We start from the raw sequence: 27,163 nt of genomic DNA, 5'->3' as shown, positions 1-27,163 counted from the left end.
CCTATAACTCAGTTCCTTGAGTCCTGGCAACATCCTTGTAAATCTTCTCACAGCCTTTCCAGGTTAATAACATCCTTCCAATAACAAGGTGACCAAAACCGAACACAATACTCCAAGTGCGGCCTCACTGATGTCTTGTACAATAACAACATAACTTCCCAACTTCTGTACTCAATGCCCTTACTGAAGGCCAGTGTGGCAAAAGCTTTCTTCACTGCACTGTCTACCTGTGACTCCACTTTCCAAGAATCGTGCCCTTGAGCTCCAAGGTCCCTCTGTTCCACTATGCACCTTAAGGCCCTACCATTCACCATGAAGCTCCTACCTTGGTTTGACTTTCCAATTTGCAACACCTCACACTTAACTATCATAAACTCCTTTTACCATATTTTGGCCCACTTCCCATGCTGATCAAGATCCTGCTGCAAATTCTGGTAACCTTCCTTGCTACGCACAATGCTGCCTATTTTAGTGTCATCTACAAACTTACTAATCATGCCTTCAGATAACAAGGTGTAGAGCTGGATGAATAAAGTAGGCCAAGCAGCATCAGAAGAGCAGGAAAGCTGATGTTTCAGGTCTGGACCCTTCTTCAGAAATGGGGGAGGGGAAGGGGATTCTGAAATAAATAGAGAGAGTGGGATGCGGATGAAAGATGATGAAGAAGCAGATAGGTGGAGAGGAGACGGACAGGTCAAGGAGGTGGGGATGGAGCCAGTAAAGGTGAGTGTAGGGTGGGGAGTTAGGGTGGGGGTTGGTCAGTCCAGGGAAGATGGACAGGTCAAGGAGGCAGGGATGAGGCTGGTAGGTAGGAGGTGGGTTGGGGGTTGAGGTGGGAGGAGGGGATAGCTGGGAGAAAGGACGGACAGGTTAGGGAGGTGGAGACGAGCTGGGCTGGTTTTGGGATGCGGTCAGGGGAGGGGAGATTTTGATGCTTGTGAAGTGGAGCTTGTGAATCATGCCTTGTACATTTTCATCCAAATCGTTGATGTTGATAACAAACAGCAATGGGCCCAGCACTGACTTCTGAGGCACACCACTAATTACAGGCCTCCAGTCCGACAAACATCCTTCCACTATTACTCTTGGCTTCCTCCTACAAAGCCAATTGTGAATCCAATTTGCCAGCTTTCCCTGGATTTCTTTGCAGAGCAGCCTACCATGTGAAATCTTATCAAAGGCCTTACTGAAATCCATCTCGACTACACCTACCAGCCTGTCCTCATCAACCTTCCTAAGAACTCTAACAAATTTGTGAGGCATGATCTCCAGACACAAAGCCATGCGGACTACTCCTAATCAAACCCTGTCTTTCCAAATGCATGTGCATCTTTATCCCTCAGAATCGTTTCAAGTAACCTGTCTACCAGAGCTGTTAGACTTATTGGTCTGTAGTGCCCAGGTTTTTCTTTGTAGTCCTTCTTGAAAAAGGGCGCAACATTTGCTACCCACCAGTCTTCCAGGCCGTCACCTGTGACCAGTGCTGAAGAATTTGCTGTTCCCCTAGCCAAGTTCTTCCAGTACGGTTACAACACTGGCATCTATCTGACAATGTGGAAAATTGTCCGGATATGTCCTGTACACAAAATGCAGCACAAATCCAAACTGGCCCATCGCCCATCAATCTACTGTCAATCAACAGTAAATTGACATCAACAATGCTGTTAAACGGTACCTGCTAAATTTGCCAAATTTTGGTTCTGCCAGGGTGACTCAGCTCCTGAACCCATTTCAGCCTTGGTTCAATCATGGATAAAAGAGCTGAATTTCAGAGATGAGATCACTGTGCCACTCTGCATTTGACATGAAGGCTGCATTTTACGGACATCTTGGTGTGGTGACCTAGGCCTCACCGTCGTCAGCGGCTTCATCACTGACAACCTTCCCTCCTTCATAAGGTGAGAACGTTCGCCAATGATTTTACAATGTCCAGCACCATTTGCAATTCCTTATATACTGAAACAATCCATGTTCAAATGCAACAAGGTCTGGACAATATCCAGGCTTGTGCTAACAAGTGGCAAGTAATATTTGTGCTACACAAATGCCAGGCAATAACCATCTCCAATCCAAGATGATCTAACCACCACTTCTAGATATTCAACTATGTTACCGACCCTGAATACAGCACTACCAACATCCTTGGGGTTACCAATGATCAGGAACTCAACTGAACTCACCACGTAAATCCAGTAGCTGCAAGACCAGGTCAGAATCTAGGAATACTTAGGAAGTAACTCACCTCCTGACTCTCCAAAGATTACTGTCATTTACAAGGTATATGCCAGGATCATGATGGAATATTTCCACTTGCATAGATAGATGTAGCTCCAATAATACTCGAGAAGCTTGACACCATCGAGGACAAAGCAGCCTGTTTGATTACCATCACATCCACAAATATCCATTGCCTCGATCACTAATGGATATTCACAAGATGCACTGCAAAAATTCCTCAAGGCTCCTTAGACAGCACTTGCAAAACCCATGACAACTTCCATCCAGAAAGACAGAGGTAGCAGATACATGGGAACACCACCAGTAAATTCCCCTTCAAGCCACTCACATCCTGACTTGGAAATATGTCGCTGTTCCTTCACTGTCACTGGGCCAAATTTCTGGAATTCTCTCCCTAAGGGTGTTCTGGATCAACTTACACTCTATGGACTGCAGCGGTGTAAGAAGGCAACTCATCACTACCTTCTCAAGGACAATTAGGAACGGGCAATAAACGCTAGACAGCCAGCGACGCCCACGTCCCATGAGTGAATAAGACAAGGAGTGTTAAAAGCTAGAGGATTACCAGGGAAAGAAGGTGGGTTTCTAGAGCATTTTAAGATCAATAAGGTATTAGATATTTTAGTAGGCATAAAGGCACATAAATCCCCAAAGCCTGATGAAATGTGACCCAGGATGTTTTGGGAGGCAAGGGAGGAGATGGCTTGGGCCTGGTCTAAGATATTAAATATTTTGCAGGCCCCAGGTGAAGTGCAGAAAGACTGGAGGGTAAGTAATGTTCCTTTGTTCAAGACGGGCAGTGGTGAATGGCCAGGTAATCACAGGCCAGTTAATTCGATGTCAGTGGTGGGTTGATGAAAAAATTGAGGGACAGGTTTAATCAAAGGTAAAGATAGTCGACACGGATTTGTTGGTGGGAGATCCTGTCAGACTAATTTAATTGAGCGTTTAAAAAGCTAACTTAAATATTTTGAGAGCAGAGTACTTGATGCGGTTTGCAAGGACTTCGGTAACGCCTTTGACAAGGTCCACATGGAAAGCCAGTAGAAAAGATAAGAGCCAATGGGATCCAAGGCACAGTGGCAAACGAGCAGATCCAAAATTGGTTTGCAAATTGGAGGCAAATGGTGATGGTGAAGGGCTGTTTTTGTGGTTGGAAGCCTGTGACTGATAGTGTACCACGGGGATCAGTGCTGGGACTTGTGCTGTTTGTTATGTATGTAAACGACCTGGATGTGAATGTAGAAGATTTCATTAGTGTCTTTGCAGAGGACAAGAGTTTGGTGGTGATGTTGATAGTGTGGAGGATAGTCTTGGCTACAGTCTGATATTGGTCAGCTTGTAAATCGGGCAGAGCAATGGGATATGGAATTTAATCTTGATAAGTGTGAGGCGATACATTTTGAGAGATCTAATATAAGGAAAGGATATTCATGATGAATAATGGTCCCCAGGGAGTACTGAGGAACAAAGGAACCTTATATGAGCAAGTCCAGAGATCCCTGAAGGAATCAGCACTGGTAGACTGGGTATACAAGTTGCATGCCTTTGGCTCGGCATAGAAATACAAGTAAGGGAATCTTGTTACAACTTTATAAACATTGGTTTAGACCACAGATGGAATACTGTGTGCAGTTCTGGTCATCACACCATCAGAAGGACATGATTGCCCCGGAGAGGAGATTTACCAGGATGTTGCCTGGAATGGAAAGTCTCAGTTATGAGGAGTGATCTTCATAATATTATAAAACAGTGCTTTCCTTAGTACTGTCTTCCCTGTTGGGAGCACGCACTGGGAATTCAGCTAAGGGCATCCTTCTATCTGGAATATCATTTTCAAAGTTGCACTGGAAGACCAACCCCAGAACTGGCCTCAGCCTTGAATGTGTAAGCTAGGGTTTTGTAGATTTGGAAGAAAGAAGGGTGAGCTTTATTGTTCTTTGGTTTTTCAATATCTGTTCAAAATTGCTTGGGAGCCGGGGGGGATGGAAATGGTGAAACTTGCCCCAGTGGGAAACAAAGCAGCAGGTTAACCTTTGTAGCAGTGAATTCAACTATGTTGAAAAATATCAAAGAAATGACAGGGAAGGAGAACTCAGGAGACGTTATTGAAGTCTCCAGCATAGACACAAATATTGTACGATTGCACACTGTGGTTATGGACTCACTTGCAAGGCAAAACAACCTGATAGAATCATAGAATACGCTCAGTGCTAAATAAGGTCACTTGACCCATCATGTCTGCACCAAAACTCCAAAGACCATTCCCATCAGACTTGCTCCTCCACCATATCCCCTTAACCCTGCATTTACCATGGCTAATTCACTTAGCCTGCACATCCCTGGATACCATGGGATAATTTAGTTCAATCCGCCTAACCTGTGCATCTTTAGACTGTGGGAGGCAGCCGGAACACCTGTTGAAACCCACACAGATACAGGGAGAATGTGCAAACTCCATACAGACAATCACCCAAGGCTGGAGTTGAATCCGGCTCACAGGTGTCATGAGGCAGCAGTGCTGACAACTTTGCCAAAATGCCAGCTAGCAGTTTTCAGCATCTACTTCTAAACACCCCTTGCTCTCCCCCGTCAAAAAATGAATCTTCATCATTATTATGAACTCCAATGAGTACAAACCTAATTTTCCCAAACGTGTCCTCACCAGAAAATTCCTTCATATCTGAGATCATCCCAGTGAACCTTCTCTGGACTGCCTCCAATGCCAGTAAATGTTCAAATTCTATTTACTCTTAGCCAGTTTGTTCAACAACACTTGACTAATTACCTGTTGTTGTTTTATCTATCTGAATGAACATCCATGTCTACTTTAAAATTTTTTACTATTTAAATGCATGGGCTTAGATACATACTTCAGTGCCATTTTATGCCCATGATGTCCCTGTTTTCTGGTTAGTGTAAAATGATGAAAGGAGGTGTTTATATTTTTTCAAGTTAAAAATCATTATTTCAATCACATTATCAGAAAGGAATGCTTAAATTCCTTAATGCATTTTGAAAACTAGTAGGATGTCTCTGTGAGATTGTAAGAACTGCCGATGCTGGAGTCAGAGATAACACAGCAGGCCTGGCAGCATCAGAGGAGCAGGAAAGTTGATGTTTCAGCTCAGGACCTTTCTTCAGAAAAATGTCACGACCTGTAACGTCTACTTTCCTGTTCTTGTGATGTTGCCTGGCTTGCTGTGTTCCTCCAGCTCCACAGGATGTCTCTGTGCTTCTAATTATTAGAATATTTAGTTATTTTCTATGTTAGTCTTCATCTTAATCTCTAATACCTTATGTTTTGCTTACATTTCAATGATGATGACTGTAGCATTTTACAGTCTCACTTTCCCAGTGTGGTTGTTCTGAGATCATACTGTCCTAACCTCATTGTGTGGGCTTTTTATTTATTCATGGGAAGTTAGTGTTGCTGTTGCTGGATCATCATTTATTGCCTATTCTTATTGCTCTGGAGATGGCATTCTTGAACCATTTACTGTAGTTGTTGAGACACCTACAATGATGCTGAGAAGGAAGTTTTGAGGGTTTTAACCCAATGACAGGACATGATCAGGTGGGATATGTGACTTGCAGGGGATTTTTTTAATATATAACAAAATGTCAACTTTCCTACTCCACTGATCCATGAACAGTGTGGTGTGAGCGAAGGCAGAATAAGAGGTTCTCACATGAAATAAACTCTTCTAAGTATGTTGCCGCAGTACGCTTCTACCAGCATTCCAATAACATACTAAATTACAGATCTGAAATAATGCAGAACAGAAGGTGGCCATTCAGTCATTAATCCCACCTCCCAACTGATCCTGTGTAAATTTTAGTAGCAAATGCTGGCAAGCTGTTTAATTTTGAGGCATGAACCTGACCCATTCTCCGATCCAATCTACATGTTAAACATTCATCACAGACTATAAGTAGAATCCATAAACCTGATGAATCAGGATGTATGGTTTAAAATTTTTTATGGTTTGTAAAATGTTTTACATATTTCCTCTTGAATGCTTAATATTTTATTTTCTTTCTTTTTAGCTTTGTGCTTGCAATAAAAGATTTGGCCTCTGACCATTTAGCAGCTGAGAACAGAAGTCAAGTGGTTGTAATTAGTGATCTGTCAAAGAAACTGACTGAAACTATCAATCTGGAAAAGTCTCTGGAAAAGTGAGTGCTGCTCTATTTCTATTGCTTGTTTCTTTGCTGCCTTTTGTGAAGATGTTGTTTCCCTGCTTGGAACTGTTCCATGAGGCTTAGCTGATCATATCTGATACATAAGATGGTTTTAGTTTTTGGTCATTTATCTCAACTACAGGACATCCAGCATCTTCAGTTGCTTCTTCTGTGATCCTCGCTCATTATAAGGTCAGAAATGGGGAAGTGCGCAATCATCAGCGAAATGTTCTATCACTTCCCTGGAGTCCAAGGAAGACTGAAATATTATGGCCTATAATTTCAAGATTTCTGCTCTCACTTTTGTCAAAATCCTGGGATGCTTCCAATTCAGTCTCTGTGCCTTGCTAAAATTAAGTGCCAAAAATCTCTCAAAGTTCACTTCCATATTAATTTTGAACCCTTCTATTGACCTTTCTCTTTAAAGGGAATATGCCTCAACTGTATCCAAACCATTTACTGCTTCAAGGTGGTTCAATTTCTGACCTTCCTGACGCTCTTGTTCCAATCAATCCTGCTCAATTCTGTTCTAGCCTATGGAAGTCAACACTTGTCAATTGATTCTTCTAGCTCTGTATTGTTGCATGTTATTCTCCAATATAACCTGAATCTTATGAAACAATGATCTCTGTCCCTGAAATATCCCCCCACTGATACTTGATTCACTAGGCCTGCTTTTTTTGCAAAGGATCAGGTCCAATGATGCATCCTTCCTTGTTGGACTATTGTAGGAAACTGTCCCTATACATTCTAGGAATACTTGGCCCTCACTGCCATTTACACCACCACTATCCCAGGTTATATTTGGGTAATTGAAGACCCCTATTCTATCATGCTAACAATTCTCTGAAATTTCACTGCAGGTTGTTCCTCTACATCCTTTACACTAGTTGGTGGCCTGTAGACCACACCAAACAAAATAATTTCACCCTTTTTAATCCATTGCTCTGGGTAAATTGACTCCATCCTTAAACCCTCTGAGACATCTTACTTCTCCAGCACTGCAATGCAATCCTTACCCAACACCGCTACCTCTCCATCTTTTTTTCCCTTTTCTATTTTTCCCTGAATGATTTACACCACACCCTTGCTAAATTAGTTTGAAGCGTTCCCAATGGCACTAGTAAAACACACTGCAAGGGCCTCAGTGCTCAGCATTCCCCCCCAACCCCGCCTGTCGGAAGAACGTACCTGCTCTGCAACATCTATGACCCTGCCACCAGACTGGTACCATACAATCCTGGAGTCACACTTGACAGCCATGGACATACCTGTCTGTTCCCTAACTAATGAATCCTTATCATAATTGTTGCTCCTTTTATCTTCCTCTCCCCTCCTGAACAGTTAGGCTGCTTGTGATGCTGGAAGCTTGGCTCTGTCTGCAGTCTCTTAAGGAACTAGGCACTCTCAAAACAAAACACAAAAGAGACGTATGACACAGGAACAGATCATTTGGTGCTCTAAGCCTGCCCTGATCATCGTGCTCTGACTAAGCTGAAAAACAAATATCCAGCCATCATTTGGTCCATATTCCTCTATTCCCTCCCTATTCATGTAACCAACCAGCTGCCTCTTAAATGTCGCTAATGTGCCTGCTTCCACCACCACCTCTAGCGGTGCTTTCCAGGTTCCTACCATTCTCTGCTTGAAAAACTTTCCTCGCTCAATCTCCCTTAAACTTTTGCTCTTTCACCTTGAACCTGTGCCCCTCTGTAATTGAAACTTCAAATCTGGGAAAAAGCCTGACTATCCACCCTATCTATGCCCGTCATAATTCTGTAGACCCCTGTCAGGCCTCCTGTCAGCCGCCGTCTTTCCAGTGAAAACAATCCTAGCCTTTTCAACCTTTCCTCGTAGCCAATGCCCTCAAGACAGGGCAACATCCTGGCGAACCTTCTCTGAACTTTCTCCAAAGCTTCTACGTCCTTCTGGTAATGTGATGACTACAGTTGCACACAATACTCCCCTTGTTCGGCTGCATTTGTTTTATGTAGCTGCAACTCTTGTACTCCATGCCCTAGCTGATGAAGGCAAGCACTCAATATGCCTCCTTAATCATTTTCACCACCTGTGTTGCTGCTAGTGAACTGTATGTCCAGATCAGTCTGTATGTTAATGTTCCTAAAGGTTCTGCCATGAACAGTAGAATTCACACCTAAATTTGATCCTCCAAAATGCATCACCTTGGTTTTGTCTGGATTAAACTCCATCTGCCATTGCCATGCCCAAGCCACCATAGAACATAGAACATTACAGCAAAGTACAGGCCCTTCGGCCCTCGATGTTGTGCCGACCTGTCATACCGATCTCAAGCCCATCTAACCTACACTATTCCATGTATGTCCATATGCTTGTCCAATGACAACATAAATGTACCTAAAGTTGGTGAATCTACTACCGTTGCAGGCAAAGCGTTCCATTCCCTTACTACTCTCTGAGTAAAGAAACTACCTCTGACATCTGTCCTATATCTTTCACTCCTCAATTTAAAGCTATGCCCCCTCATGCTCGCCGTCACCATCCTAGGAAAAAGGCTTTCCCTATCCACCCTATCTAACCCTCTGATTATTTTATATGTTTCAATTAATCACCTCTCAACCTACTTCTCTCTAATGAAAACAGCCTCAAGTCCCTCAGCCTTTCCTCATAAGACCTTCCCTCCATACCAGGCAACATCCTAATAAATCTCCTCTGCACCCTTTCCAAAGCTTCCACATCCTTCTTATAATGCGGTGACCAGAACTGTACACAATACTCCAAGTGCGGCCGCACCAGAGTTTAGTACAGCTGCAGCATAACCTCTTGGTTCCGGAACTCGATCCCTCTATTAATAAAAGCTAAAACACTGTATGCCTTCTTAACAGCCCTGTCAACCTGGGTGGCAACTTTCAAGGATCTGTGTCCATGGACACCGAGATCTCTCTGCTCAACTGCACTGCTAAGAATCTTACTATTAGCCCTGTACTTTGCCTTCCGGTTACTCCTACTAAAGTGCATCACCTCACACTTGTCTGCATTAAACTCCATTTGCCACCTCTCAGCCCAGCTCTGCAGCTTATCTATGTCTCTCTGCAACCTACAGCATCCTTCGTCACTATCCACAACTCCACCGACCTTAGTGTCGTCTGCAAATTTACTAACCCATCCTTTTACGCCCTCATCCAGGTCTTTTATAAAAATGACAAACAGCAGTGGACCCAACACCGACCCTTGCGGTACACCACTGGTAACTGGTCTCCAGGATGAACATTTCCCATCAACTACCACCCTCTGTCTTCTTTCAGCAAGCCAATTTCCGATCCAAACTGCTATATCTCCCACAATTCCATTTCTCCGCATTTTGTACAATAGCCTATTGTGGGGAACCTTATCGAACGCCTTGCTGAAATCCATCAACCGGTTTACTCTCATCTACCTGTTTGGTCACCTTCTCAAAGAACTCAATAAGGTTTGTGAGGCACGACGTTCCCTTCACAAAACCGTGCTGACTATCCCAAATCAATTTATTCTTTTCTAGATGATTATAAATCCTATCCCTTATAACCTTTTCCAACGCTTTACCAACAACTGAGGTAAGGCTCACTGGTCTATAATTACCAGGGTTGTCTCTACTCCCCTTCTTGAACAGGGGAACCACATTTGCTATCCTCCAGTCATCTGGCACTATTCCTGTAGACAATGACGAGTTAAAGATCAATGCCAAAGGCTCGGCAATCTCTTCCCTGGCTTCCCAGAGGACCCGAGAATAAATCCCATCCGGCCCAGGGGGCTTATCTATCTTCACCTTCTGAAGGATTTGTAATACCTCTTCCTTGTGAACCTCAATCCCACCTAGTCGAGTAGCCTGTATCTCAGTATTCTCCTTGACAACATTGTCGTTTTCTAGAGTGAACACTGTTGAAAAATATTCATTTAGCGCTTCCCCTATTTCATCTGACTCCACACACGACTTACCACTACTATCCTTGATTGGGCCTAATCTTACTTTCGTCATTCTTTTATTCCTTAAATACCTATAGAAAGCCTTAGGGTTTACTCTGATCCTATCCAACAACAACTTCTCATGTCTCCTCCTGGCTCTTCTGAGCTCTCTCTTTAGGTCTTTCCTGGCTACCTCGTAGCCCTCAAGTGCCCTAACTGAGCCTTCACATCTCATCCTAACATAAGCCTTCTTCTTCCTCCTTGACCAGAGATTCCACCTCCTTCGTAAACCACGGTTCCCGCACTCTACAGCTTCCTCCCTGCCTGACAGGTACATATTTATCTAGGATACACAGGAGCTTTTCTTTGAATCAGGTCCACATTTCTAATGTGCCCATCCCCTGCAGTTTCCTTCCCCATGCTATGCTCCCTAAATCTTGCCTAATCTCATCGTAATTGCCTTTCCCCCAGCTATAACTCTTGTCCAGTGGTATACACCTATCCCTTTCCATCACTAAAGTAAACATAACAGAATTGTGATCGCTATCACCAAAGTGCTCCCCTACTTCCAAATCTAACACGTGGCCAGGCTCATTACCCAGTACCAAATCTAATGTGGCTTCGCCCCTTGTTGGCCTATCTACATACTGTGTCAGGAAGCCCTCCTGCACACTCTGGACAAAAACTGACCCATCTATAGCACTTGAACTATAGTGTTCCCAGTCAATATTTGGAAAGTTGAAGTCCCCCATGACAACTACCCTGTCTGTCTCACTCCTATTGAGAATCATCTTTGCTATCCTTTCCTCAACATCTCTGGAATTATTCGGAGGCCTATAGAAAACTCCCAACAGGGTGACCTTTCCTTTCCTGTTTCTAACCTCAGCCCGTACTACCTCAGTTGACGAGTCCCCAAACGTCCTTTCTGCAACTGTAATACTGTCCTTGACCAACAATGCCACACCTCCGCCCTTTTTACCATCTTGTCGGTTTTTACTGAAACATCTAAATCCCGGAACCTGCAACAACCATTCCTGTCCCTTCTCTGTCCATGCCTCTGAAATGGCCACAACATTGAAGTCCCAGGTACTAACCCATGCTGCAAGATCACCCACCTTTATTCCGAACGCTCCTGGCATTGAAGTGGACACGCTTCAATCCAACTTCTTGCTTGCCGGTGCCATCTTGCTTCCCAGAAACTTTATTTCGGACCACTCTACTCTCAACCTTTTCTATAGTCGAACTACAATTTTGATGCCCATCCCCCTGCTGAATTAGTTTAAACCCACCCGAACAGCCTTAGCAAATTCCCCCCCCCCAGGATATCGTTACCCCTCTGGTTCAGGTGAAGACCATCTTGCTTGTAGAGGTCCCACCTACCCCAGAAAGACCCCCAATTATCCAAGAATCCAAAACCCTCCCTCCTGCACCATCCCTGTAGCCACGTGTTCAACTCCTCTCTCTCCCTATTCCTCGTCTCACTAGCACGTGGCATGGGCAACAAACCAGAGACAACAACTCTGTTCATCCTAGCTCTCAGCTTCCATCCTAGCTCCCTGAATTTCTGCCTTAAATCCCCGCCTCTCTTTCTACCTATGTCGTTGGTGCCAATGTGGACCATGACTTGGGGCTGCTCCCCCTCTCCCTTAAGGATCCCAAAAACACGATCAGAGACATCACGCACCCTGGCAATCTATCTGTATCCTGTTGTATCCTCTCACAATTGTTGGCACTATCAGCAACTCCACCAATCTTTGTGTCATCTGCAAACTTACTAATCAGACCACCCACATTTTCCTTCAGATCATTTATTTATACTACAAACAACAGAGAACCTAAGACAGATTCCTGTGGAACTTCACAAGTTACCGGTCTCCATTCTGAAAAACGCCCTTCCACTGCTACCTTGGTCTTCTAAGACCAAGCCAACTTAGTATCTATCTAGCCAGCCCACCCAAAATCCCGTGTGATTTTAGTTTCGGACCATTGTGCCATGTCGGACTTTATGAAATGCCTTACTGAAGTCCATATAAACATCCCTTCCCTTATCAATTATCCTCATTACTTCTTCAAAAAATTTGATTAGGTTGGTGAGACATGACCTTTCCCGTACGAAACTATGCCGAATTCTGCTAACTACTCCATTTTCACATTAGCTTCCAATTTGGAAAACCAGACTTGTGAGATCCCAGGGGACTCCTGTACTTTCTGCCTGTTTATCATTGACTGCCCGGTGCTCACCCATTCCCTCTCCTCCAGTTCCCTCAACTGCATTGTGACCAGTTCTCTAAACATGCTATCCACGTACTCTCGGACTCATAGTCGCACCACAGTGTCTTTACCTGTCACTTGAGCTCCAAAACACAAACTCAAGCAGGTGGAAGCACTTCCAGACAGCCAAATGTGCAGCGACCGTGCTAAGTACCATAGCTTCCACATATTACAAGTCACATCTTTCACTCAGATGACCTCAACTGTCGTGTTTTAAACTTGAACTTATTCAGTCTTTCTTGCTGATTTTTCTAATTGCTTTATTTTAAAGATACTCTTCTCCCCTTAACTTTAGCCTCCGCCTCCTATTCTAGCTTTACTTTTATTTACGTTTATCCCACTCCATATTCTGACTCTTCCACTTATCCTTTTTTCCTGGAGTGTATCCTATAAGATGTGGAAAAATATGTATCGTATAGTTTTAAAGTGATGTGCAAATGAAAGAAGGGTAATGTGAGAAGAAAACTTGCTCATAATGTGAGTAGTTTGGTTATGGAATGAATTGCCTGAAAAACTGGAGGCAGTGGATTTGTTTCAGGCTCTCGAGGACATTGGATAGAAATGATGTGTAATGATGAGGCACACTAGCAGAAGATTGGCAGCAGGTAATGTTGCTCATTTGAGGTGGTGGTGGAGGCACAATGAGCCTTGTCCTGTGCCATAATGATTCTGAATTAGCATGCATTGTTGCCACTCTACCAGTGTTAGAGAGAGGAATGCTTAAAATGGTAGTTGATGTACGAATCAAGTAGGCTTCAGAAGAAGGGTCTAGGCCGAAATGTCAGCCTTCCTGCTCCTCTGATGCAGCTTAGCCTGAGGTGTTCATCCAGCTCTACACCTTGTTTTCTCAGATTCTCCAGCATCTGCAGTTCCTACTATCTCTGAAGCTATTTCCTAATTCTGTTCTTGTATGTACCTGTTTTGGAAAATACCAGCTTTCTTTTTATTTATGTGGTAACTTCTGTAGTAAGTTATCCCATAATATCTCAGTGTTGTCTTGAAAAGTTGGCACAGCCATGAAGAGAAGGTGATGAGATAAAAACAAAGTGCTGGATGAGCTCCGCAGATATGGTAGCATCTCGAGGGAGAGAAACAGTTAACTTTTCGAGACAAATTGACAGGCTTATTCCTGGATATTAAGGGTGAATCTTGCCTGTTTGTCATGGAGACCAGCAGCCAGGTTAAGTTGTCTTAAACCCACGTGCCAGATTTGACACTCGAATGCAAATGGAGAAGCAGCTACTCTTCCTACTTACGGACTTATTGTCAGATCCTTGACAAAGTAACAGAGAGAACGAGCGTGCATTGAAACAGAGGGTAGCAACTGTTGAGAGAATTATAGTTAGCATTTTTGAGTCCACTATGACTTTAATTTTGACTCATTATGATTCTCTGTGTGAGGAGTCATGCTGGATTCAGTTTAACCCTTCTCCCTCCATAGATGCTGCCAGACCTCCTGAGTTTCTCCAGCATTTTCTAATTTTTTTTATTACAAGGAATCTGGTGCTGTGAACAGCAGGAAATAGTGTTCTGCGCTAGTCTTCAGGCAGATGGTGTTGGGAATGTGTTCCCTGGTCACGGAGATGACGGGCAAAAATATAAGAACACTGGAAAATGCACCCTTGAATAGCTGGCCATAGGATTCAGTGGGACATAGCTTTCATTAGAATTAACCTGAAATGGAAGGGAACCATTGTCCTGGTGCGGAGATTTGTTCATGCTACTCGGGAGGTTTTAAACTGGTAAGTAGGGTGGGGACTCGTGCTAGTGAGAAACAAAATAAGTCTGAGGCTGGTGCAGTTGAGAAGAGGAGCAAGTCAAACAGTCAATGCAGGTAAGAACAAGGAATTTAACTTTGCAAACAAAGATTGGGACAGCCATAGTGTTAAGGACTTTGATCTAGATGAATTAACTTTGTACAAGAAAACTTTTTTATTCAGTATGACTGTACCTGCTAGATGGAGCAAAACTTGACCTTCGTTTGGAAAATAAGGAAGGGTAAGTATTTGAGGTGTCAGTGGGGGCTCACATTGGGGCCGGTTATTATAATTCTATTAACTTTTCCATCGCTATTTTAAAACTAAGGCAGAAAGAGGCATGAAGCTCTGTGGAGGGAGTACAGGGAGTTAGGAAAGAGGCCGAAAAGCAGAACCTTGAGGGTAATAATCTCTGGGTTACTATCAGTGCTACGTGTTAGTGAGGCAAGGAATAGAAAGACAGGAGAGATGAATTTGCGGTTCAGGAGATGCTGCAGAGGGGCCAGGGTTTCAGGTTTTTAGATCATTAGGACCGCTTTCTGAGGCAGGGTAACCTGTACAAGAGGGACGTGTTGCGCCTAAACTGAAGGGCAACCAATATCCTCACAGGATGGTTCACTAGTGCTACTCGGGAGGGTTTAAGCTAGAGTTGCAGGGGGCTGGGAACCAGAGCGACAGGTCAGCAAGTGGAAGGGTTGAGGGGAAGGTACATATTAGGACCAGTGAATTAGAAAGAAAGGACAGTCAGAAACAGGTAAATGGACACAATGGTACTAATGGGTTGAAGTGTGTTATTTCAACGCAAGGGATATTATAAGTAAGGTAGATGAAATTAGAGCCTGGATCAGTACATGGAACTATGATGCTGTGGCCATTACAGAGGCTTGGTTGAGAGAGGGACAGGACTGGCTGCTCAACGTTTCCAGATTTTGTTGTTTTAGACTAGATAGAGAGGAAGGTAAAAGAGTTGGAAAAGTGGCATTACTAATTAGGGAGAATGTCACAACTGCAGTGAGAGAGGACATACTGATGGGTTTAGCCACTGGGGCAATATGGGACAGGGGGAAATGTGGCAGATTGGATTCAGAATTGGCTGACCCTTCGAAGACGAAGGATGCTAGTGGACGAAAAATATTCAACATGGTGCTCAATTACAAGTGGTGTACCACAAGGATCTGCTCTGGGTCCACTTCTATTTGTGATTTTTCTAAATGATTTGGATGAAGGAGTGGAGGGGTGGATTAGTAAGTTCGTGGGCAATACGAAGGTGGGTCGAGTTGTAGATAGTGCAGAGGGCTGTTCTAGGTTACAAAGGGACAGAGGATGCAGAGCTGGGCTGAGAAGTGGCAGATAGAGTTTAACCCTGAAAAGTGTGATTTGACTCATTTTGGAAAGACAAATTTGAAAGCCGAATACAGGGTTAACGGCAAGATTCTTGGCTCTGTGGAGGAGCAGGAGCATCTTGGGGTTCATGCCCACAGTTCCCCGAAAGCTGCCACCCAGGCGGATAGAGTTGTTAAGAAGGCGTATGGTGTGTTAGCTTTCGTAAATAGAGGGATTGAGCTCAAGAGGAGTGAAGTTATGCTCCAGCTATACAAAAGCCCGATTCGGCCATGTCTGGAGTATTGTATCCAGTTCTGGTCGCCTCATTACAGGAAAGATGTGGAAGTGTTGGAAAAGGTGCAGAGGAGATTTACCAGGGGATTTGCCTGGTGTGGTGGGAAAGTCTTACGAGGAAAGGTTGAGAGAGCTAGGGCTTTCTAGAACGATGAAGGATGAGAGGTGACTTGACAGAGGTGTACAAAAATGATCAGAGGTATAGAGTAGACAGCCAGAAACTCTTTCTTAGGGTGGAGGTAGCTATTACGAAGGGGCATAGTTTTAAAGTGAGTGGCGGTCAATATAGTGGAGATATCAGAGGTAGGTTATTTACACAGAGTGTGGTCATGGCGTGGAATGCATTGCTGGAGAGGGTCGTGAAGTCGGCCTCATTCAGGGCATTTAAGCAGCTACTAGTTAGGCATATAGATGATAGTATGAGGTAGGGCTGGAGGTTAGATAGACTTTAGGATTAGGCTAAAAGTTTGGCACAACATTGTGGGGCAAAGGGCCTGTACTGTGCTCTGTTCTGTGCTTTTTGTAATTTATGTAAATGATTTGGCTGTGAATAATGGTTAATAAGATTGCAGATGACACCAAAATTGGTGTAGTGGACAGTGAAGAGGATTACCAAGGTCACTGGGCCGAGGAGTGGCAGATGGAGTTTAATTTAGATAAATATGAGGTGTTATATTTTGGAAGGCAAATCAGGGCAGGACTTATACAACTATTGATAGGGTCCTGGGGAGTGTTGTTGGACAGAGACCTTGGAGTGCAGGTTTATAGTTCCTTGAAGGTAGTGAAGGAGATGTTTGGTACACATGCCTTTGTTGGTTAGTGCAGTTGGGATGTCTTGTTATGGCTGTACGGAACATTAGTTAGGCCACCTTTTGGAATATTGCATTCACTTCTGATCTCCCTGTTATAGAAAAGATATTGATAAACTTGAAAGTATGTGGAAAAGATTTACAAAGACGTTGCTGGAGTTTGAGGGCCTGAGCTATAGGGAAAGGCTGAATTCCTGGGGCTATTATCGCTGGAGTGTCAGAGGTTGAGGGGTGATCTTTTGTGGAGGTTTATAAAATCATGAGGGTCATGGATAGGGTTAATAGCCAAGGTTCTTTTTTCCCTCCAGGTTAGGGGAGTCCAAAATTAGAGGGCATAGGTTTAAGGTGAAAGGAGATAGATATAAAAGGGAAAACTCTTAAATGTAGAGGGTGGTGTGTGTATGGAATGAGCTGCCAGAGGAAGTGGAGGCTAGTACAGTAGCAGCATTTGAAAGGTATCTGGATGGGCACATGAATAGAAAGCCTTTAGAGGGTTATGGGCCCAAAGCTGGCAATTTGGATTAGATAAATTTAGGATATCTGTCTGGCAGAGACGAGTTGGCCTGAAGGGTCTGTTTCCATGCTGCACAACTCTATGACTATCATGGAAGTGTTCATGTGAGGATGAGTTCCAATAAGAGCATCAACCTGAACTGCTGACTTTGTTTCTCTCCACAGATGTTGCAACCTGCTGTGTGTTCCCAGCAAAAAAAAAACAAAGAACTGCAGATGCTGCAAATCAGGGGGAAAAACAAAACTCAGAAATTGCCAGAAAAACTCAGCAGATGACATCAGTTCTGAAGAAGAGTTGCTGAACCCAAAACGTTAGCTCTGCTTTCTCTACATTGATGCTGCCAAACATGCTGAGTCTTTCCAGCAATTTCTGATTTTGTTTCTGAGTATTTCTGGCATCCACATTATATTCCAGATTTCCAGCATCTATGGTATTTTGCTTTTGTATTCATGTTTTAGATACTTCCACAGTAAAGGTCTGAAAATGTGAAATTTTGTCATGTGATTCTTTGAATCAGTCACTGGGAATTCAGTTTCCTTTTTAAAAAGTCAATAGCCTATATGAGGTTCACAACAGTTTGGAATTAAGGCTCATTTTTTTGCATTGAAGTTTTGCTTACATCTGATCTCTAAGGCTTCATGTTGACCCTAATGCAAAATAGTCAGAGTCATACAGCATAGAACCAGACCTTTGGCTCACCCTTTCTAAGTTGACTAACAAACATCAAGCCACATTAATCCTATTTACCTGCACTTGGTCTATTGTTTACTGTGTCCTCATATTTTAAGTGCTCATCCAGATGATTCTTAAATGTAGTACCAAAATATACCATTCACAAGAACTGACTCACTTGGCCCAAGAGGAGTGAAATTTCAGTAATTGTGATGCTTTGTCTTATTTTAAGGGATTTACTGCAGACAGATGCCTGTGTCATTGAAGCCAAGGCAAAAGCAGAGTGTAAAAAGCAGAATGCAGAATTCTTCAGGAAAAAAATGAAAGAATGGAGCCAACTGAGCCAAAGTTTAGAGGTCAGTATTGAAGCTATGATTTTTAAGTCTGGTTGCCTCATACTCCAGCCAGCATCTGTAGGATGGGTTTTATTAATTTTTGGATGAAATAGTTAATCCTGAGAAAATATTTGCATTTTTATTTTGCATTTAGTGATTGATAAGGGGCAAAAAGGCCTTTTAAGGGAGTATTGCAAGTGGAAGACATAATTTTGGTTGCAGAAGGTAGAAATTAGTGGGGTTATCCAATGAAATCATGTAGATGTGTGTGAATCTTAGTCCAGGTCAAGATTAAATTGACTCTCAAGCCTTTCCTGTGATACAGTGGCCTTCTGTGGCCAAATGGCCAACTGGTTGTAATTGTCTTGGTTAATGCACAAATTAAATAACCACATGGGAGAGGTTCCTGCCTTTTTCAAGCATCTCTGTGTTGCACTGTAAACAACCACTGTAGGTGCTGGAGGCCTGATTGAGCTTTCTTATTGTTTTCCTCTTCCTAAGAGAGAAATCTTTGACATTTCTTTAGCATGGAATGGCTGAGGTTAGAAACACAAGCAGTACATTAGAATAGCAAATCCTGACCTCCATTCATTGCTTTCTTGCCCTTAGTAACTATTTGGACATTGGCTCACGATTTTAATTAAACATTATCAGTCCCCAGCCATATGAATTTGGTAGCCTGCTGTCATGAAATCAGTGAGTCGTTTTGAACAGGAGACTTATGGCCCAGTTATATTTGTAGCCAGCAGTAAGATTACGCTGCACTTACAGAAGAAGTGTTTGGTTCAGTGATGTTGGATGCTCATTCTAGATACTAGATAGGAAGGCCACAGATCAAAAGTGAAGGCAAAATATTACGTTGCTTTTAAAGAAAATAGAAAATGTAGATGATACTTTAAATCAGCTGATAAAGTTATGCAATAGATTAACAGCTGGATAGGAGAGGTAATGGGGTATGTTTTCTTAAAAAAAAAGTACTGAATGAGTTTGCACATTTGACATTTCCAATCAAATGTACTTTTTGTAGCCAAGGATTTTTATCTTTTTTGTTGCTGCCTGCCCCCACTTTTCTCTGTTTCACTCTCTCTCTCGCACCCTCTGTGTCTCTGTCTTTCTCTCGCTCCCTCTGTGTCTCTCTCTCTCTTTTTCTCTCGCTCCCTCTGTGTGTCTCTCTTTTTCTCTTGCTCCCTCTGTGTCTCTCTCTTTCTCTCTCTCCCTCTGTGTCTCTTTTTTTTTTCTCTCGCTCCCTCTGTGTGCCTCTCTCTTTTTCTCGCTCCCTCTGTGTCTCTCTCTTTCTCTCGCTCCCTCTGTGTCTCTCTCTCTTTCTCTCGCTCCCTCTGTGCCTCTCTCTTTTTTCTCTCGCTCCCTCTGTGTGTGTGTCTCTCTCTTTCTCTCGCTCCCTCTGTGTCTCTCTTTCTCTCGCTCCCTCTGTGTCTCTGTCTTTCTCTCGCTCCCTCTGTGTCACTCTCTCTTTTTCTCGCTCCCTCTGTGTGTCTCTCTCTTTTTCTCGCTCCCTCTGTGTCTCTCTCTTTCTCTCGCTCCCTCTGTGTCTCTTTCTTTCTCTCGCTCCCTCTGTGTCTCTCTCTCTTTTTCTCTCGCTCCCTCTGTGTGTCTCTCTCTTTCACTTGCTCCCTGTGTGTGTCTCTCTCTTTCTCTTGCTCCCTCTGTGTCTCTTTCTTTCTCTCGCTCCCTCTGTGTGTGTCTCTCTTTTTCTCTCGCTCCCTCTGTGTCTCTCTTTCTTTTTTTTCTCTCGCTCCCTCTGTGTGTCACTCTCTCTTTCTCTCGCTCCCTCTGTGTCTCTCTCCTTCTCTCGCTCCCTCTGTGTCTCTCTCCTTCTCTCGCTCCCTCTGTGTCTCTCTCCTTCTCTCGCTCCCTCTGTGTCTCTCTCCTTCTCTCGCTCCCTCTGTGTCTCTCTCCTTCTCTCGCTCCCTCTGTGTGTCTCTCCTTCTCTCGCTCCCTCTGTGTCTCTCTCCTTCTCTCGCTCCCTCTGTGTCTCTCTCTCTTTCTCTCGCTCCCTCTGTGCCTCTCTCTTTTTTCTCTTGCTCCCTCTGTGTGTGTGTCTCTCTCTCTTTCTCTCGCTTCCTCTGTGTCTCTCTTTCTCTCGCTCCCTCTGTGTGTCTCTCTCTTTCTCTCGCTCCCTCTGTGTCTCTCTCTTTCTCTCGCTCCCTCTGTGTCTCTCTCTTTCTCTCGCTCCCTCTGTGTCTCTTTCTTTCTCTCGCTCCCTCTGTGTGTCTCTCTCTCTTTCTCTCGCTCCCTCTGTGTCTCTCTCTCTCTTTCTCTCGCTCCCTCTGTGTGTGTCTCTCTCTTTCTCTCGCTCCCTCTGTGTGTGTCTCTCTCTTTCTCTCGCTCCCTCTGTGTCTCTTTCTTTCTCTCGCTCCCTCTGTGTGTCTCTCTCTTTTTCTCTCGCTCGCTCTGTGTGTCTCTCTCTCTCTCTCTCTCTCTCTCTCTCTCTCTCTCTCCTTCTTTCGCTCCCTCTGTGTGTGCCTCTCCTTCTCTCGCTCCCTCTGTGTGTGCCTCTCCTTCTCTCGCTCCCTCTGTGTGTGCCTCTCCTTCTCTCGCTCCCTCTGTGTGTGCCTCTCCTTCTCTCGCTCCCTCTGTGTGTGCCTGTCCTTCTCTCGCTCCCTCTGTGTGTGCCTCTCCTTCTCTCGCTCCCTCTGTGTGTGCCTCTCCTTCTCTCGCTCCCTCTGTGTGTGCCTCTCCTTCTCTCGCTCCCTCTGTGTGTGCCTCTCCTTCTCTCGCTCCCTCTGTGTGTGCCTCTCCTTCTCTCGCTCCCTCTGTGTGTGCCTCTCCTTCTCTCGCTCCCTCTGTGTGTGCCTCTCCTTCTCTCGCTCCCTCTGTGTGTGCCTCTCCTTCTCTCGCTCCCTCTGTGTGTGCCTGTCCTTCTCTCGCTCCCTCTGTGTGTGCCTGTCCTTCTCTCGCTCCCTCTGTGTGTGCCTCTCCTTCTCTCGCTCCCTCTGTGTGTGCCTCTCCTTCTCTCGCTCCCTCTGTGTGTGCCTCTCCTTCTCTCGCTCCCTCTGTGTGTGCCTCTCCTTCTCTCGCTCCCTCTGTGTGTGCCTCTCCTTCTCTCGCTCCCTCTGTGTCTCTCTCCTTCTCACTCTTTCCCTACATGCCCCTTCCCCACAATTTGCGTTCTTTTTGTGTAGCTGTCTTAATTATGAAATTTTGAAATGTTTCATTTAAGTTTTTAATCTTTAACTATCCATTTTTCTTCTAAAAGAATGACCTGAAGCAAGTTGGATTCGATGCGTGTCTAGATCATCAGTCGCTTGTGGAACTTTCTGAGGTAGGTATGAAAATGAAAGGATTGTTTTGTTAACATTCAAAATGTTAACTTCAGTGGATTGGTGTTGTCCAGTGTGTTTATACATTTGATCGTCTGTCTGAATTGTACTCTCAGAAATATGTTATTTTCATTCTCTAAACTTGTTTAGATGGCAAAGGGCTGGTAATATCTGAATTCAATGATAAATCAGACCAATTATTCATCTTGAGCTTGCCTCTTAGACCTGAAACAGATTTTCTTGCAGCAAGGTGTTTTGTGGCCAGTTTGGAGTGGTAAATATGCAGAATATCAACGGAGTGTTTCAGCCTGCATTTCACTAACAGCAGGTCACCTAGCCTTTTAACTGCTGATCTGAGAGTGGGTCATGGTGATGAAGCAAAAGAAATCTCTATCAAATGATGGGGTAAATGCAAATCATTGAACTTAATTGTTCTCTGTGTTTGTGTTCTAGAGATTGGAAAATGTGAAAAAGGAAGTAGAATCTTTGAACGCAAAGCTGAAATCCTATCATGACTTGACACCCGTAAGTGCCATATGTCTGTTTGACTGGCGAGGTTGGGAATTACATAGAATAAAGAGTTGAAATTCTACCCCAAATGATCTCTGGTGCAGTTGCTTCACTACTAATTAATATAAGCTTCTCAATTTTTGTTTCTTTGTGAGATCAATAGTTTAGTTTGGCATGTTGAACTTGTATTTTGCAGAATTTCTACAGTGCCAAAGTAAAAATTGAAGAAACAAAATTGGAGTTGGTAAGTGTTATATTTTTGCTTATCATTTCAATGTATAGACTGCCATGTCAATATATGAAAGCAGAATCCGGACTGCAAATGCAAAGTAGTCTTAATGCTGGGTGCTATTCTATCATGCTGCCTACTTTCTTTTTCTAGTTTTCTTTAAAAAGGACATTACCCAAAACAAGCTTAAGTTTAGAAAGCTAGTATGCTTTGTAAAATTTACCATTGCGTAAGTTTCTCATCATTTGAGTATGATCATCCTCCCCTCTGGATATTCTCTTGTGCTGTGGCCTTCTCGCATCCTTTAAACTCGGCATGCAGTAGAATATAGTCACAAGCCACTTTCTGATGTTTGATGATCTCTAGTGTTGTAGACATACCCTGTGCTTTACACTGTTCCTTATTTTTGAATATTCTTTCTTCCAGTTGGTATTCATGATGCACGCTGTAAGTCTGTTTCACTTAGAGAATTGTCTTATTTGATTCCACTGGAATCACGTGGGCCAAAAGGCCTCCTGGTTAGTACTAAATAAAAACCGAAAGAACTGCGGATGCTGTACATCAGGAACAAAACAAAATTGCCGGAACAGCTCAGCAGGTCTGGTGGCATCTGTGAAGGAAAAAACAGTTTACATTTTTGGATCCAGTGACCCTTCCTCAGAACTGATGGTGGCTAGGGAAATGTCAAATTATTGTCAAATTATTCAATAATTTTAAAAGACCACAATTAGCTTATCTATTAGTTTTCCCTTTTCTAATGTGTAATCATTTTTGATTGCTACAACTTCTTGGTTCCGTAGTCTTCTATCCTTGAGAGATTGTAGAAAGAGCAATAAAGTTAGAAAAGTGTAAGTCTTTTAAGTTGGAGCTTGTGCTGGATACAGTGTTAGTGAGGAAAGACTACTCAAGGAGTACAATCTAGTTCCATTGTTGTTGAAATGTCAGTGTGCAAAGTTGCTCAGGTACGTCCAGTCCACAAAAAGCAAAACAAATCCAACCTAGCTAATTCCCACCCTGTTTGTCCAAACTCAGGCATCAGTGAAGTAATAGAAGGTGCCATCAACAAGCCTATCAAGCAGCATTTGCACAGCGTTAACCTGCTGACTCATGCTCAGTTTTTATTTTGTCAGGACAGCTCAGCTGCTGACTGTGTGTTACAACCTTAGTTCAAACATGGACAAAAAATACTGAACTTGAGGTGAGAGTGACTGTATTTGACAGAGAATTGCTTTAAGGAATCTGATCCAAACTGAAGTCAACTGAAGTGGAGGAAAAGCTCTCCACTGGTAGAGCCATACCCTGCACAAGTTGTAGTTGTTGGAGGTCAACCATTTCAGTCCCATGATATCCCTACAGGAGTTCCTCAAGGGATCCAATGATCTTCAGCTACTTTTAATCATCTTCTGTTTGCTGTATAGTCAAGAGTGGGGATACTTGCTGAGTGTCGTTTGTGAGTCTTCAGATACTGAAGCAGTCTGTGTATGTTGCAGGATCTGGACATTGGCTGATAAGTGGCTAGTGATATTTGCTTCCTACGAGTGCCATGTACTGACTATCTGCAATATAATCTGCAGCGAATGTAACTTCCTTTTGACTTTACCGTTGCTGAATCTCCTGCTTTCAAAGCCTGAGTTACCATTAGCCAGAAAACGAACTGGACTGGCTATATATACAAGTACGTAGCTACAAATGCAGGTTGGAGGCTCTGACCTCTGCATTGAGTGACACACCTTCAGTTTCCCCAAATCCTATCTATCATTCATGAGGCAAAAGTTTGGAGTGTGATGGAATATTTTTCATTTTGTCTGGATTAGTCAGCATGCGTGAAACTTGACACCATAAGCGTTTTTGTTGCGCAGCGGTTGTGTCCCTACCCCTGAGTCAGAAGGCCTGGGGTCTAGTTATATCTGCTGCATCGATGTCACAGGATCTCTGAAAATGTTGATTTAGAAAATATCCAGGACAAAGCACCCCACATGATTGGCACCAAATCCACCACCCTCAGTAGTTTCTCCCTCCACCACCAACACCCCATGGGGGCATTGTGTGTCGTCAACAAGATGTGTTGTGCCAACTCATTGAAGCTTTCTGAACAGCACTTCCAAATCAGGGCTTCTGTCACTTAAGAGGACAAGGACAACAGATGCAAGGGAATACCACCACCTGCGAGTTCCCCTGGATCTGATCTGTCTTCAAGATATTGACTGGAAAAGACAGGGTGTATGAAGATAAACTATTTCCATTTGTTAGGGCTTCTAGAACTGAGGGCATTAAAAATTAGGTGACTGTCAAGAGAGAATTTAGGAAGCACTTCTACTCATACAGGATGGTAGCGGTTAGGAACTCTTGACCACAAATGGCAGTTGATGCTAGATAAGTTTAATTTTAAATCTGAGTTGAATAATTTTTTGTGAAGCAAAGTTAACACTGCCACTGTCAGAATCTTGGAACTCTGTTGGCACTGTGGCTATTCCTAAACACATGTAGTGTTGACACCTTCTCATCGACAGTGATGAATAAAAAATGTCAGCTTACTCAGCTATTCCCACATCCTGTGAAAGAATTAAATAGCAAGTAATTTGTTGGTACTATCGGAAGCCTGTGGCAGCACCATTGGCAATGGCCAAGAAAGCTGCTCAGTAACTGGTACCACTGACACACCTTTTCTCTCCACATTCAGTTTTTATTTGAGAGAGATCCTATTATTTAGTCACAGAACTGTATAAGTTTGGTTCAGAAATGACTTGTCTGTTGTTTGTTTAATTTAGCTGTTCTGGATAATTTTTGTTTTATTTTGTCATAAAATAACAATAAATAAACTGCGTGGGTCTCCTTTTTAAAAGAAAAATGAACATTTATATATTTTGAAAAATAAATTAATTTCTCTTCCAGAGCAAGGTTGATCGTCTACTTTCCGAGAAGATGGATGCTTTGAGCTGTGTGTCACCCGAAGTGAATCCTCTTAAATGAGCAACAAACTGACTTTGGATCAAATTTTTCATTCCAAATGTGAAGCATCCAAGACTTCATACTGTTTGTGTGCCTGAAACTTTTGACCAGTAGTCTAATTCATGGAGTCTATATATTTTCAGGTTTGCAATACTAATTAAAGGTTATAGCAGTCTCATTACTTTGGATCAGTGAAGTTCATGTGAAATACTCCTAGAATATACCTTTTATGCTTGTCTTTTAAGTGTAAAGACGCTTTTTAAATAGTTCCATGTTGATGCTGTTGGGGGAAACGTCACATTGCTCGCAGCTAGTGTTGTTCCAACATATGGTGAAAGCTCTGTGGTGTCAAGGGACTTCCATAACTGATTATTTGCTGACACATTTTTGGTTCTTCTTTTATATTACAATGGTTGGTGAACGAAGGTTGCAGGTAGTAAACATGCGGTCCTAGATTAAAGTTTTGGAAGTGCCAGCACTTGATATTTCTGATTGGTGTACACTTCTTTTTCTCATCATTCTTTATTTTCTAAATTTATCCTTCTTTTCTACCTATTCTGAAGGATTGACTGTGCCAGTGTATCTTTTACATGATTGCTGGAAAGTTGTTTAATCCTGGAGAGAGGGAGAGAGAGGTCTCCCTGGTTGAGCTTGTCTTGTCTTCTCTCCCATCTTCCTGCAGCAATACATTTATCAGAATTAGGGGGCTTTTTTGCCCTAGTCTAAGAAAACATTATTACTCTGCTGAGATCAGTATGTTGTTTGAACTTGATGCCTTCCTGATTTTTATGCTTAATCTAATGCTGCATTATGTTTGTAGTTATATTTAGATCGGTTTGCTTGGAATCTCCCTTTCATGTTTTGATGCATTGAATCATTAGCTTGTTCTGCCTTGTATACCTTGTATAAATGACTTATTCGAGAGTTCTTGTATCTGTACCATGTCTGTTCTGTGACAGAACCAAGAAATTGTGTAGCATTGTACAAAAATAAATATGACTGCCATAGATAACTATTTACAGGAGACTTTGAGTATTTTCTGTTATGTAGCATTGTGTGCAATTCTGGGCACCACACTTTACGGAAGATGTGAGCTCATTGACGAGAGCGCAAAAGACATTTTCAGGGGGTGGAGGGGTGGCACAGTGGATCAGTGGTTAGCACTGCTGCCTCACAGCCCCCGGGACCTGGATTCAATTCCACCCCTGAGCCAACGTAGAGTTTGCACGTTCTCCCTGCGTCTGTGTGGGTTTCTGCCAGGTATTCCCATTTCCTCCCACAGTCCAAAGTTCTGCAGGTTAAGTGGATTAGCCTTGCTAAATTGCCCATACCGTTCAGGGATTTATAGGTTAGGTGTGTTAGCCACAGAAAATGTAGGGTTATGTGAAAGGGTTGGGAGATGGGTCTGGGTGGGATGCTCTTCAGAAGGTCGGTAAGGACTTGGGCTGAATGGCCTGTTTACACACTGTAGGAATTCTGTGAAGACATGTTTCAGGATGAGAACTTTGCCTATGACAATAGATTGGAGAATTTGGGAATTTTCTCTTCAGAAATTTGATAAAGCTTAGAAAAACACATCATTTTCAACTGCAGCCACTAAATATTCTAAATTGGACAATTTCCCACCACACCAGGCAGTGACCACATAATAGTTTCTGTGGAATTTGTCACTTTATGGGACCAGAATGCAAATAAAAGCATTCTAACCAATCAAGTTACCAAAGCATGTAATTTAACAAGTATTATCCAATCAATTGATATGGATATATGCAGTATTTGCTTCCAATTAAAGAAATCAAATTTATAGAGTAAAAACCAAATGAATTTATGGAGTGTTTGAGTTAAATGCTAAATGACCATGCCAATTTTTTGATA

At 43.1% G+C, this 27,163-nt stretch overlaps 1 protein-coding gene across 1 annotated transcript in view; it reads left to right on the top strand.

The window, feature by feature from the left end:
• The window catches only part of haus1 (HAUS augmin-like complex, subunit 1), a 47,924-nt gene extending 21,617 nt beyond the window's left edge, over nucleotides 1-26,307 (top strand). The window contains exons 4-9 of the mRNA XM_048535585.2: nucleotides 6,289-6,417; nucleotides 18,217-18,340; nucleotides 21,537-21,602; nucleotides 22,054-22,125; nucleotides 22,307-22,354; nucleotides 25,232-26,307. Of these exons, the coding sequence (XP_048391542.1) occupies nucleotides 6,289-6,417; nucleotides 18,217-18,340; nucleotides 21,537-21,602; nucleotides 22,054-22,125; nucleotides 22,307-22,354; nucleotides 25,232-25,309 (517 nt within the window). The 3' untranslated portion in view covers nucleotides 25,310-26,307. The remainder of the gene's footprint in view (nucleotides 1-6,288; nucleotides 6,418-18,216; nucleotides 18,341-21,536; nucleotides 21,603-22,053; nucleotides 22,126-22,306; nucleotides 22,355-25,231) is intronic.
• Nucleotides 26,308-27,163: the final 856 nt, after the last annotated feature.

This window comes from Stegostoma tigrinum, chromosome 1 (genome assembly GCF_030684315.1).
Source record: "Stegostoma tigrinum isolate sSteTig4 chromosome 1, sSteTig4.hap1, whole genome shotgun sequence".
Taxonomy (NCBI): Eukaryota; Metazoa; Chordata; class Chondrichthyes; order Orectolobiformes; family Stegostomatidae; genus Stegostoma; species Stegostoma tigrinum.
The sequence above is the reverse complement of the archived record's forward strand: the minus strand, read 5'-3'. Positions and strand labels throughout refer to the sequence as shown.